Source organism: Taudactylus pleione, unplaced genomic scaffold (assembly GCF_031769625.1).
Source record: "Taudactylus pleione unplaced genomic scaffold, aTauple2 ptg000128l, whole genome shotgun sequence".
In the NCBI taxonomy this organism is placed as follows: Eukaryota; Metazoa; Chordata; class Amphibia; order Anura; family Myobatrachidae; genus Taudactylus; species Taudactylus pleione.
In genome coordinates, this window is record NW_028284530.1 from 2,061,683 (window position 1) to 2,074,402 (window position 12,720).

Consider the following 12,720-nt stretch of genomic DNA (forward strand, 5'->3'; position numbering starts at 1 on the left):
TCCTTTTCCCGTTGCCTCAGAGACGAATGGGTTATTACTCCAATCTCTTTCTGGTTCAGAAACTGAACAGATGGGCCTATCCTCCATCACAAGTCCCTGAACAAATTCCTCAGGGTACCTCGGTTCAGGATGGAAACCCTATGCTCAATTATACTGGCTATAGAACCTGGGGATTGTATGGTGTCGCTGGATATTCAGGATGCATACCTGCATATTCCGATTTGCTTCATCTCACCAGCGTTTTCTCTGGTTTGCTGTACAGCAGCAACATTTCCAGTTTCGGACTCTACCTTATGGCCTATCCACTGCACCACGGGTGTTTACCAAGGTTATGGCTATCATGGCGGTCCGACTGCTACCATATCTGGACGACCTCCTGTTAGCAGGGTCTCCAGAAGTACTCCACCAACATCTGCAGCTTACAATATCTGTTCTACAGACTCACGGGTGGTTAATCAATTGGAAGAAGTCATCACTGATTCCATCACAGAGGATGCTCCAGCAGCAGAGGAGTTTTCTGACACCAGAAAAGATCTCCAATATGCAGATGCGGGTACGCAGATGTCTCCACAGTCGTTGGGCGTCAATCCACTCAGCAATGCAGGTGCTGGGATCCATGGTGTCGACATTCAACATGGTGGTGTATGCTCAGTTCCATTCCAGGCCTCTGCAGAAATTGATCCTATCCAGGTACAACGGGTTACCCCATCGGATAAAAGCGCAGACAGTGGTGCTATCTCCGGAGGTACGTCTATCTTTATTTTGGATTCTGGACTGGATAATTCTGACAGATGCCAGTCTTAGAGGTAGGGGCACAGTGACCGGTCCACACTCTCTTTTCAGGGTTATTGGACAGCAGAGGAATCTGCCCTGCCAATCAACATATTGGAGCTTTGGGCGGTCTTCAGGGCCCTCCAGCTAGCCAGACTCACACTTCACGGAAAACTTGTGCAGGTTCAGTCAGACAGCGCCATGACGGTGGCTTACATCAACCATCAAGGAGGAACTCGAACTCAGGCGGCAATGACAGAGGTGTCCCGCATTCTGACATGGGTGGAAGGCCATCTCACAGCCTTATCTGCAGTGTTCATTTCGGGAGTTCTCAATTGGGAAGCAGACTTCCTCAGCCGGGAATGGTCTCTTCACCAAGAGGTGTTTCAACTGCTAGTGGACAAGTGGGGCCTTCCAGAAGTGGAAGTGGACCTCATGGCCTCCAGACTCAATCACAAGCTGCCAAGATATGCGTCCAGGACAAGAGATGCCGGAGCACTCCTGGTCGACGCTCTGTCAGTAAATTAGACCTTCCAGTTTGTGTATCTTTCCTCCAGTCTCCCTTCTTCCTCGAGTCATTCAGAAGTTCAAACAAGAGGGAGGAACGGTTCTGCTGGTGGCTCCAGCGTGGCGCAGACGGCATTGGTACTCAGATCTTCAGAGTCTCTCCATCGACACTCCATTGCTGTTGCCTCAACATCCGGAATTGTTGTCTCAAGGTCCTTGCCTTTACCCGGACCTGGGTCATCTGTCTTTAATGGCGTGGTTCTTGAGACTTCGCTCTTAAGGTCCAAAGGTTTCTCCAGCTCTGTCTTTCTGTACCATGCTCCGAGCACGTATACCAGCCTCTGCTCATATATATCACAGAGTGTGGCATACCTATTTTCATTGGTGTCATCCCAGAGGTTATGACCCTCTGGTATTTAAGATACCTAGGCTTTTGGCTTTCCTTCAAATGGGTTTGGGCCTTGGTCTCCGCTTAGCCTCACTGAAGGTGGATATTTCGGCTCTCTGGTTTCAACGTAGGATTGCTCAGTTACCAGACATTTGTACTTTCCTGCAGGGTGTCCTGCGGATTCAGAGCCTGATTCAGACCCGCTCGCAAGCGGGTCAATGGTGCCCTAGTGCGCATGCGCACGACGGAGGGAGCTCCGTCGTGCGCATGTGCGAGACCCGAATAGCGATGGCCAAGCCGTCACTATGGGTCTCGCACCAAAGGGGGCGTGCTGTCGATGGTGAGTGACAGCACGCCCCCTTTGGTGGGCGTGCCAGGGGCGTTGCTGCCCAGACGGAGGCGTTCCCGGCCCCACTGACATCACTAGTGATGTCAGTGGGAGTGCTTTTGGCCCTGATAGAGCCAAAAGCACTCCTGGGCTTGCGGCAGCGAGACCCTACCGCAGGGTCTCGTCGCAAGCCCGATGGTCGCGATGGTCTTGACCATTGCGACCATCATTTTGGCCGCTCGCATAAGCTGTGGGTGGCCAGGAGGCCGCTCCAATAATAGGTAGGAGGGCCCTGATTCAGAGCGAGCGCTCTTGTCAGAGCGTCCGGCTCTGAATCAGGCCCTCAGTCTCCCTTTGTCCCTCCTGTGGCTTCTTGGGATTTGGCTATTGTCCTTAAGGCTCTCCAGAGCCCTCCATTTGAACCGCTGGCCTCAGTGGATCTCAAATGGTTGACAGCTAAGACCCTTTGTTTTTCTTTTGGCCATTTCTTCGGCCAGAAGGGTGTCAGACTTAGGGGCGCTCTCCTGTCGTTCCCCATTTCTGATCTTTCACCAAGAAAGGGCGGTGCTTCGGACTCGCCCTGGGCTCCTTCCTAAGGTGGTCTCTGCTTTCCACATTAATGAGGACATTATTGTTTCGGCCTTTCACTTCCCAGACCTCTCGGCAGGTGAGGCCTCATTGGATGTGGTACATGCTGTAAGGATTATGTGGACCGTACCAGTTCCCTTCGGAAATCAGACTACTTGTATGTCCTCTACGGTTTTCACAAGAAGGGATGGCCAGCCAATAAACAGACATTGGCCAGGTGGATTCGTATGATGATATCTGAGGCTTACACGCAAGAGGGCCTTCCTGTACTGCCTTCTGTTACTGCTCATTCTACTCGTTCTGTGGGTCCATCGTGGGCAGCTTGCCATGGCGCCTCGGCTATTCAGCTTTGTAAGGCGACTTTTTAAGGTTCTATGCATTTGATACATTTGCTTCTCAGGATGCTTCCTTTGGGCGCCGTATTCTCCTGTCAGATCAGGAGCGTCCCCACCCTTTGAAGGACTGCTTTGGGACATCCCCAAGTTCTCCCCTGTGGAGCCTAGGTACCCTGAAGAAGAAAATGAGCGATATCGTAAGAACTTATTTTTGTTATCTCTTTCTTCGAAGTCCATAGGGCACCCACCCTGACGCTCCTTGCTTCAGATGGGCTTCGCTCTGGTCACCGTTTGTTCTGTCTTCTTCTATGGTGGGGTATTCAATTTGGGTGCGAAAAGTCTGTTCTGGACTTTTCGCTCCACATCGCAGGTTTTCCGGGGATAAAGTATCGGGCGCGTGCCCACTTTAACCCCGTATTCAATTAGAAATCAATGAAAACAGGAGCCGGTGGAAAGGTAAGTATCGGCAAAAAAACGGGAATTTTCAGGGGAAAAAAAAAATCTATCAAGTTTGGGGTACATGAAAATGGGGGTCAGCATTTTTTTAAGTCCCTAAAATGATTTTTAAAAATTCAGCAAAAATGCGCCTGCCGCTACTCCCACAATGAAGAAAACACCTGCCGCATACTTGGGAAGCACTCTGAATTTATTTTGGCTATTTTAGAAGTGTGTTCCCTAATATTTTTTTTTTTTTACCCCCAAAATAAAAGTGAATTTTTTGGGGTGTCCCGATTTTTATTTTATTTTTTTTATTATTTTTTGACAGTTTATTCTTAAATGACACTCCCAGGGCTGCAGGCTATTTTTTTTTTAAAGCCTGTACCCCTAAACCTCAATTCTGCACATTTTTTCACCATGTAAAACATGGTGAAAACTTATCCCCGTTTTTTTTTTACAAAGACTATCTAAAAGTCTTTGAAATTGAATACGGGGATAATGAAAACATGCGAAAATGACATCAATTTATCGCCGATTTCGACTTTTCGCTGCCTAACTGAATACTGATGTATGTGAGAATGTGATTCCTGTGTGTTCCAGACTTCCTTCTCTCTTTTATCCTCCTCCGGCCTTTGGCTTATTACGAACTGAGGTGCATCTGGCTTGGGGTGTAGGGAGATTGGCCTGGTGCATCCTGGGAGAAAAAATTAACTGCGTGGTGCCCGGATGTCCAAGCCATCACCAACACCCCAAGGTCTCCCTGTGGACCCTATGGACTTCGAAGAAAGAGAGATAACAAAGGTAAGTTATTACCATATCTCTCATTTTTGTCGATATCAACATAGTAAATGTCACTTACTAGGCACTAAACAATTCCTGATAATCCTTTTGGGTCTGGAGATTATTAAGTGATCTGGCTTTCAGCTGGCTATGTCATTTGAAATCTGATACAGCTTTCTAAATAGTTTCAACCACACCAACTTGTAATATTTTAGTTTCAGAATCCAGTATACTAAGTGGTGGTAGTAATGCCAGGTTAAACATTGGCCAAACTGTGGTGGATGCCAAGGAGGTTCCCCCCCCAATTGAGACACAAGTTCTTCCAGAGTTTTGAATCACTAAATAGCTTTTATAATGTGTTTTTTGATTGGTCTGTAAAGTCCCTTTCTCTATCACATATCATTTGTTTTTCTTTTCAGGGCTTGCTTCAGAAACAAAGGGAACTTGAAACCGGGTTAATGCCAGACATTTGAGGAAAAGAAATGGACAGTTACGTGTGATAATGGACTATGGGCCTGATTCAGGTTAGTTGGCAAGGCTGCATTCGCACGCAGCCGGCCAATGTTTGCATTCTGCACATGCGTATAAGACGCATGGCGCATGCGCGAAATGGCCACAGCAATCGGGAAGTGATCGCAGTGATTACGCAGTGTCTTCACACAGTGATTGACATGAAGTGACCGTTTGAGGGTGGTGACCGGGGGTGTTGAGAAACGCAGGTGTGCATAGGCGTTTAAATGCCGTTACAGGGGCGTGCATAATTAAGCCCCTGCGATAGCATACGCTGGCAGAAGTCTAGATGGCAACAAGAAGTTTAGCTGTTTCTGCGGTAGGGTCAGGTCAACCACAACTGTGCGGATGGTTCCGATGTTACTCGATGGTATCTATGTTTTCGCTGACTTGCGGATGCGTGTCATGGGAAGTGGGCGGCTTTATGCAGTGATGGGCGTCTTGGTATAGTGCTGCGGGTGCTGTGCGATTGCATTCATTAGCATATTTTCGCAGCGAGCGGAGTGTGTGCGAACGTTGCCTTGCGAACCAACCTGAATCAGGCCCTGTGTTTGGGAATATCTGTACTAGGTTAACAATATGCACTGTAATGTGAATTTCTGTGTTTGCTGCTGTTTCATGTGTATTTATTAGACTTCTTAATGAGTGTGTCAATTTTGTAGAGTTTTTGTTTTCGATAAATAAATATTTTTATAAGTATACAATTGTTTATCCCCTTCGACACTGAGGTTTTTCCTCATCCATGTGCTGCACATATTTTAGTACATTCTAACGCAAGTATCAGTAATTTGTTATGAATTAGCCACACAAATTATTATTTATTTTTTCAGAAGATACGATTTATATACCCCTTTCAAATATACTGAGAAACCCGTGAATATGACTGGGCATAGCTTAACAACCTGTGTCTGGCTTATGTCTGAAAAGTACCGACCCGGCTTGACAGTCCTGAGTTTGCGCCCCGTCAATCGACCAGGGTTTTTCCCGGGTTGATGACCCTGGTATTTAGAATGAGCTGGTTGGCCATTCGGGGCTGAATGAGGCGGATTCTGATGTCTCCCATCTGCCGCTGATGAGGTCAACGCAGATTGGATTGTGGCTGTCGGAGGCATGCTGAGGCAGATGTAATTGTGGCTGTTGGAGGCATGCTGAGGCAGATTGGATTGTGGCTGTCGGAGGCATGCTGAGGCAGATTGGATTGTGGCTGTCGGGAGGCACACTGAGGCAGATGTAATTGTGGCTGTTAGAGGCACTTCCCTTTCAATAACAAAACACTGAAAAACCAGGGCAGACCTGGCTTATGTCTGAAGGGGGTCAAACCCAGGAATTTCCCGTGTCCGAGGTGTAGTATGAAAGGGTGCCTGCGAGCAAAAACCCATGTTGCACCCGGGTTGAAGCCATGTATTTCCTGCAGCGTATGGCAGAAAGGGAGTATAAGTTTGCTTATACCTCCTGACATGGCAAAGAAAATCTACCCAAAAAGGTCAAAAAAGAAATAATAAAAATAAAAAAAAAAGGTATGGTGTTAAAATGTACTCTGGTGAGAGGGTGATGAGGCTGCAACCTGCAGATTTCCTGAAATGTATTATCAAGTTTATTCCATATTTCTCCTTCATCCACTAGGGGACACTGGAGTTCAAGACAGTGGGGTATAGACGGTGGTAGAGGAGAGCCTGGCACTTTAAATAATCTAGAAGTGTGACTGGCTCCTCCCCCTCTATGCCCCATCAGCCCCAGTTTTTAGAATGTGCCCGAGAGAGCCGGTCGCACATCAGGCTGTCTCCAGCTTTCTCATTTAATTATATTTAAGCTTTTATTACAAGCACTGAGGACAGGCAGGCTGCTTACTGTGGCAGTCTGCTGGCTACTGCAGCCTGTGTCCGGTGACCCTAAGGAGGGGGCACACATAATGGAGTCATCCGACCCTGCGAGGACCCGCCACTGCTCACACCGGCATGTGTCCGGGTTCCACGCCGCCCCCTCAGCCCAGCATCCCGGCCGCAGCAGTCCGTAAGTATGACCACTGCTCCTGATTAGCAGGAGCAGTGGAAGTTAGCTGGGCTCAGTGACATGCCGCTAGCGGTCACTGTTAATGCCCGCCATTTCAGCGGTGCCATTTGTTACTGAGCTCTGTGGCTCAGTGTTGAGGCGGGCTCTCCCCCCTGCAAGGCAGTGCAGCGCCGACAGTCCGCAGTCCGGGTCCTCCTCCCCAGATGGGGAACAGGAGTTGTAGGCGCGCTAAACGCCCGCCATTAGCGGAGCAGGCAAGCTAATGATTGAGCCGCGCCGGGGCTTGTAATGTAGAAGCTCCGGCGACTGATTTGACGGGGGCACTTGGAGCCGCTTAGCGGCTGTCTGTAATACACGCGCTAGTGCTCACAAATAACAACGGCGCCGAGTTGATCTCCCGCGCGCCCGTTAGACGCCGCTACTGTGGGCCTGTCTGTACCTGCACTCTCCTCTTGTTACAGGAGGAGACGCTGCACCGCTGAGAAGTGGTGCGATGATAGTGGGAGAGTCTCCGTTGCACCGCGCACCCTCTTGCCTGTATTAGTACAGCCTATGTGCCCCAGGCAGCAAGTGCTAAGAATGCGCGGAGGACCGCCATTCTCCATAACAGGAGCGCTGCGTCTTCCCTTTTCAGAAGGCGAGCTAGTGTACGCAGCTGAGGCACAGTCAAGCTACAACAGACGTGCTGGACATAGAGCAGCGCGGTTCTGCTATCATTGCGCTATAACATGGCTGCCTTTCAGCGCTGACGACGTGGGCTCGGATCCCACCGCGGCCCTTGCTGTGTGGAGTTTGTGTGTACTCTCTGTGCTTGCAGCACTGCCTTAGCTATTAGCAGCTCTCATCTAAACTCAGGAGGAGACGCTTCATCCCGCAGCTCCTGGCGGGGCTGAGCAGGCTTCCCTTTTGGCTAGTCTGTAGCATAGGGCTAATAGCCTTAACGTTATACCAAATGCAGCTCCTCAATGTAGCGCTGTATGACCGTCACGCCCTGCCATAGCAGCTTACGGCCACATCACCCTGAACACGCCCGATCTTGTCTGATCTCGGAAGCTAAGCAGGGTCAGGCCTGGTTAGTACTTGGATAGAGACCGCCTGGGAATACCGGGAGCTGTAGGCCTAGAACAACATCAGTGCTCCCATGAATCCTCTCCGGCCTAGCAGGAGAGATGTTTAGTTAATGAGGGGTTTTGCATCAGGAGCCTTGAATGCTCCCCCGTTTTCCTGGCACAAACTGGATTTACAACTACTCCGCTTTATGCAGTTCTATTAACGGGGCTAGCAGTGCTGGCTGGAGTGTAACACTTTGCACACTCAGAGCGGTATTCCAGCGCCCCCTGCTTCCCTTCTAAGGACAGTAATTATAGAACATACATTTCATAGCTCCTAATTATTGCTCATGTTCTTTTTTAGAAAATGTTACTGTCATCTCCTGCACGCAGGTAGTATAGTTTAGTGCACTACCTGCAGCAGGGAGTGCTTTAGCGTGGGTCTCCTATGCCCTCCCCCTCCCACGCTGGGAGTGCTTCAGCGCAAACGGTAGGGATGCCTGTCACTGGGTGACAGGAGTATAGTGATGGCTGGTTTGCTAGCAGAATGGGAACTAGCCCAATCCCCTTTTAATTTTGAACTATAACACCGCGTTATGAGGTTCTGAGAGGGGCCAGTTATTCAGTTGGTGCACATCCCGGCTAGTAGCGCTGTGCTGACGAGACACAGTCCCGCCAATTGCAGCGCCTGCTATTACCCCCTGTCAGACTTCCCCTTGGAACTGCCTCACCGCATCTATCACAAAGGGTGCCTTGCTTCATCTAAAGTCTGAGCTACCTCATGGTATACTAACTACCTTGCCTAAATGTATAGTATTAGCCGCTGTTCTGGCGTCGCGGTTAGCACTTATGGTTATAGCATACCCTTCACTCAGGGTTAGCTCTTTTTTGCGTCCCTTCCCCAGGCTTATGCCTCACATTGGCTCGCCTTTGAGAGGGGCAGTACGCTTCCCATGTATATATGTGGAAACCCATATACTACATTTAAGGCTGATCTTAAAACCTTTTTCACCAGCTTTCTCTGCTTACCTTAGAGGGTATTGCATCTATATAGATTTATATCTTCTGTGCTCCATTCGGTGGCACATACAAGAAGAAGTTAGTGATGCACGGCTAGTGCGGTGGCATTACTGCCTCACAGCATTGAGGTCGTCTTTTTGATTCCCACTTCAAAAACGGGTTCATCTGGAGATAAAATGGCCCACCTGATAAGGCGAGTACACCAGTAACAGAAGGGTCCCAGGATCGAAAAACCAGTCTGGGACAGCACACTGCTAAAATATCCTGCCCCTACGCAGTAGCAGAATGACGGCCACACGCGGCACATGAGCAGTCTCTCTGAGTGGAGGCAAGCCGCGTGCGTGTATGTGTATGTATATATGTGTATAATATATGATTGTATGAGGTACGCGTATCCATATGTAGATATCGCTTCTTAACCTTACCATAAGAGCAGAGGTAAGATCTGTTCTTATCTGTTTTGTCTGATACCTAGCATATTGATAGAAGGAGGCTGCGATTGGAGGCTGACTCTCTTGATGCGGTTGTTGGTACAATAACTCCGCTTTACACACACTCTTCCTGGGGTTTGAGTTGTGTGTGTGTGTACATATTTATATATATATATATGTATGTATGTGTGTAGATATGCCTATAATTCCACAATCATTCGGTTTACCTATAATTACACGCATGCGAATGCCGCCTGGGCTTCCCAGAAGCTGTAGGCTAGATCCATACGTATTATATGGTGCTCTATAAACTAGTCATGTGATGCGGCTTACATAGTGATAGTCTTAGGCATTGCTTCCAGTATGGACCCTATACATGTCCTGGGGCCTTCGTGTATGCCCACACATGTATATAAAGATACGTACTTACACCCTCCTGGGGTTATAGTTCGGTTCCCGTTAGTCTATATCTACAGCGCCCCGTTCGGAGGACCCATTATTATTTACAATGAGGCACTTGGTAGAAGACTTATTAGACACCCATTCCTTGTATGAATACTTGGGATGACAAATGCGTTCCTTGTATGAATACTTGGGATGACAAACGCGTTCTATGTCTAAGTACAGGTACCCTTAAGTACAGGTACACTTCTCAATATCAATTCTGGTACTCCATATTATTGTCACATATCTCAATAAAATTAGACTCTAAGGGGCCCTTGTGTACACTTCATATCATGAAGGCCTAGAGCCACCTGCCGATATAAGAGTGTCATGCCTGGGTGGTATTAGATTGGTGGGAATAATACGCACTTCACCATTTTAAATATTTATGTAAGGGTACTTACACTAGCATACCGTTTTAGGGGTATATGTATAGTCTAAACACGACTATACAGATACACATCTCTTATGGAACAGGCTCAAGTATAGAGTCCTGTTCTACGATCTTCTTGTCTCCACTAACATTTTGCTAGTTTCCACAGTATTTTATACTGCACATCTCCAGATGGATGTCCGTGCTGTAGAGCATTGGTCTTGGCCCACTGAAGCTACTCTCTCTTCCTAACGTGGCAGGTTGCTGTGTGATGGTAAAGGTCAGTGACATTCTACATAGCGTCCAGAGGGTTTTTGGTCGCTCACAGGTAAGAGCATACCACACTAAGGCCTAGGAAGATGCTTCTATTTCATGCAACCTGACATACATAGTGTTATTCACCCTTATGCACCCTAGCTGCTGTCCTAGCAGCCATCCACTCTTTTAATCAGTTGGCTCTACACTTTAGAGTTTTCCTGGTGTGTGGGTGCATCGTTACAACATTGGATTAGTGACACTATCTACTAGAATCTGTTGGGGTTATGGACCGAAGCGCACCTATGGGCTAGTGCACGTCTTTACATAGATGTGTAACAGTCACTATGTTCCACGCAGGGGGCCTGGTTGGGTTTTCTGTTCTATAGCTGTTGATATTTGATCACACTGACATGTACCTGATGGGTACCTTCATGGTTGTCCTAGTGCTCTAGCCTTGCTGACTGGATGCTTCCCTATATTGGTAGCTCTTCCTGGTTGACTGTTGCATTCGTGCTCTTTTACTGGTAGGGTTTGGGCCAGCAGTTGATACTGACTAGGCACTTCCATCATGCTGGAAGTTGTTTTTCTTTTTAGCGGCAGCGTTTCAGTTGCTGTTTTATCCCTGTTTTCAGAATGGGATGTACTGCTGTCTGACCCTCTGAAGGGTCTTGTGGTCTCAATCCTCTCTATTTCGCCTAGGGCTCATGCCCAGTGGGATCTCCTCTCTTTGGAGACTCCTATGGCCTAACCTTTCCACTGGTTAACAACTTTGTTGTAGTTGGACCTCAAGGATGGTTCAGGGCGACTGTTCGGTCTAGTCTTTTGACTCCCTGCATACTCTGTTAGGAGTCTGTGGACAAGTTTAGCTCTGTATATTGATATTGTTATACTTCTGTATATACGATTATGTCCAGCTGTGCTGGGATTCTGCTGTCTGCACCTGTTGCAGCTTACTGTTTAGCCTCTAATACGGTTCTCGAGTTTGTTCTCGTTTACGGCCCTTCTATGGATTCTTGTTGGTGCTCTCAGCTACCAACGGCCCGGTTTGGTCTATTTCAGTTGAGATAACTGGTTCTGACGTTTCTCAACTGTCTTTGTTCTCTCGCCAGCCGTTCTGTTCCTTTTGACTTAACCTGTACGTTATGGAAGTTTCTATGACTGTTTAGCGAGGAGTGGTATTTATCTCCTGTGCTCTACGACACTTAATCCTCAGCTTCCGCTGGGCCTATGGTTCTTGGCGGTCCCTGTTTTGGTTTGGCCGAGGGGTCAGCAAGTTCTCTGCGCTTCCCACCCGGGAGGTTGGCTTTGGGACGTCCCCACTGTCTTGAACTCCAGTGTCCCCTAGTGGATGAAGGAGAAAACAGGATTTTGGTACTTACCGATAAATCCCTTTCTCCGATTCCACAGCGTACACTGGACGCCCGCCCAGCGCTGCGTACCTGCCGTTTTGGTTGGTTTCTATAGTTGTGTGACTGCATGGGTTCCCTGCAATGGGTTCCTTTGTTCTCCTTCAGTCGGTCTTGTTCCGTTCTGTGGTCTTCTCCTTTTCCTAATTTTTCTGTTGTCCTCCGTCTCCTCTCGGGCTCAGTTCTTAAACTGGGGCTGATGGGGCATAGAGGGGGAGGAGCCAGTCACACTTCTAGATTATTTAAAGTGCCAGGCTCTGCTCTACCACCGTCTATACCCCACTGTCTTGAACTCCAGTGTCTCCTGTGGAATCGGAGAAAGGGATTTATCGGTAAGTACCAAAATCCTGTTTTTAATTAACAGATTCTGCAACTAATTATGTTTGTTTTTTTTCTTCTTCATAAATAGCGAGCTATCATGAATGTCTAATTATCCACGGTTCGGAATATATAGGGAAAAAATCATTAAAGGTCAATGGCGATTTTTGCAAATCAGAGATTTACTGACGTCAAATCGACTTAAAAATAGACTTAACAACAAGTTAAAACATCAACCCAACCATCAACATTTTTACATAGACGACTATAGAAATCAGGGATTTACAAACAATCGATTTGGAAATCGACCAAAAATTGGCATCAAAATAGACTTTTAACTGCCAGGTGTGCTTGACTTCTAAACCAGCTTCTATAAAAAGAGACACAAGGATGTGGTGCAATGTTGCTGTAGGACAGGGCTTGACAAATTTTTCTAAAACTTAGGAGCCAGGATGAAAGTGTAGGAGCCAGACCCCCCTTTAAGGGGCGGTGGGGTTGGTGGCGTTCCCAGATATGGGGGCATGTCTGCCCCATATTCCAAGAGTGGCAAGGCCAGGGGCTACGCCCATGGACACAGTTTCCTGGCCTTGGTAAGCTGAGGCTTACTCGGCTGGCTGGTAGCCTGGCGCTGTCCACCACCGCAACTGTAATCCCAGCTTGCGACCTCTCTTTTTTGTTTGGCTTGCCAGGCTGGAAAAGATGTCACCTCCCTCCAGTATACTCTACCTCTCTGTGCCTAATTATCCATTGTGGTTCAGCAGAGGCT

At 47.9% G+C, this 12,720-nt stretch overlaps 1 protein-coding gene and 1 pseudogene across 2 annotated transcripts in view; both read left to right on the forward strand.

The window, feature by feature from the left end:
• Positions 1–5,303, forward strand: part of CCDC66 (coiled-coil domain containing 66) — a 65,968-nt gene extending 60,665 nt beyond the window's left edge. For both annotated transcript variants that reach the window (XM_088472668.1, XM_088472669.1), the window contains exon 19: positions 4,555–5,303. In XM_088472668.1, the coding sequence (XP_088328794.1) occupies positions 4,555–4,608 (54 nt within the window). In that variant the 3' untranslated portion in view covers positions 4,609–5,303. The remainder of the gene's footprint in view (positions 1–4,554) is intronic.
• A 2,354-nt stretch (positions 5,304–7,657) lies between these two features.
• LOC148523728 (5S ribosomal RNA) lies at positions 7,658–7,775 on the forward strand (annotated as a pseudogene).
• Positions 7,776–12,720: the final 4,945 nt, after the last annotated feature.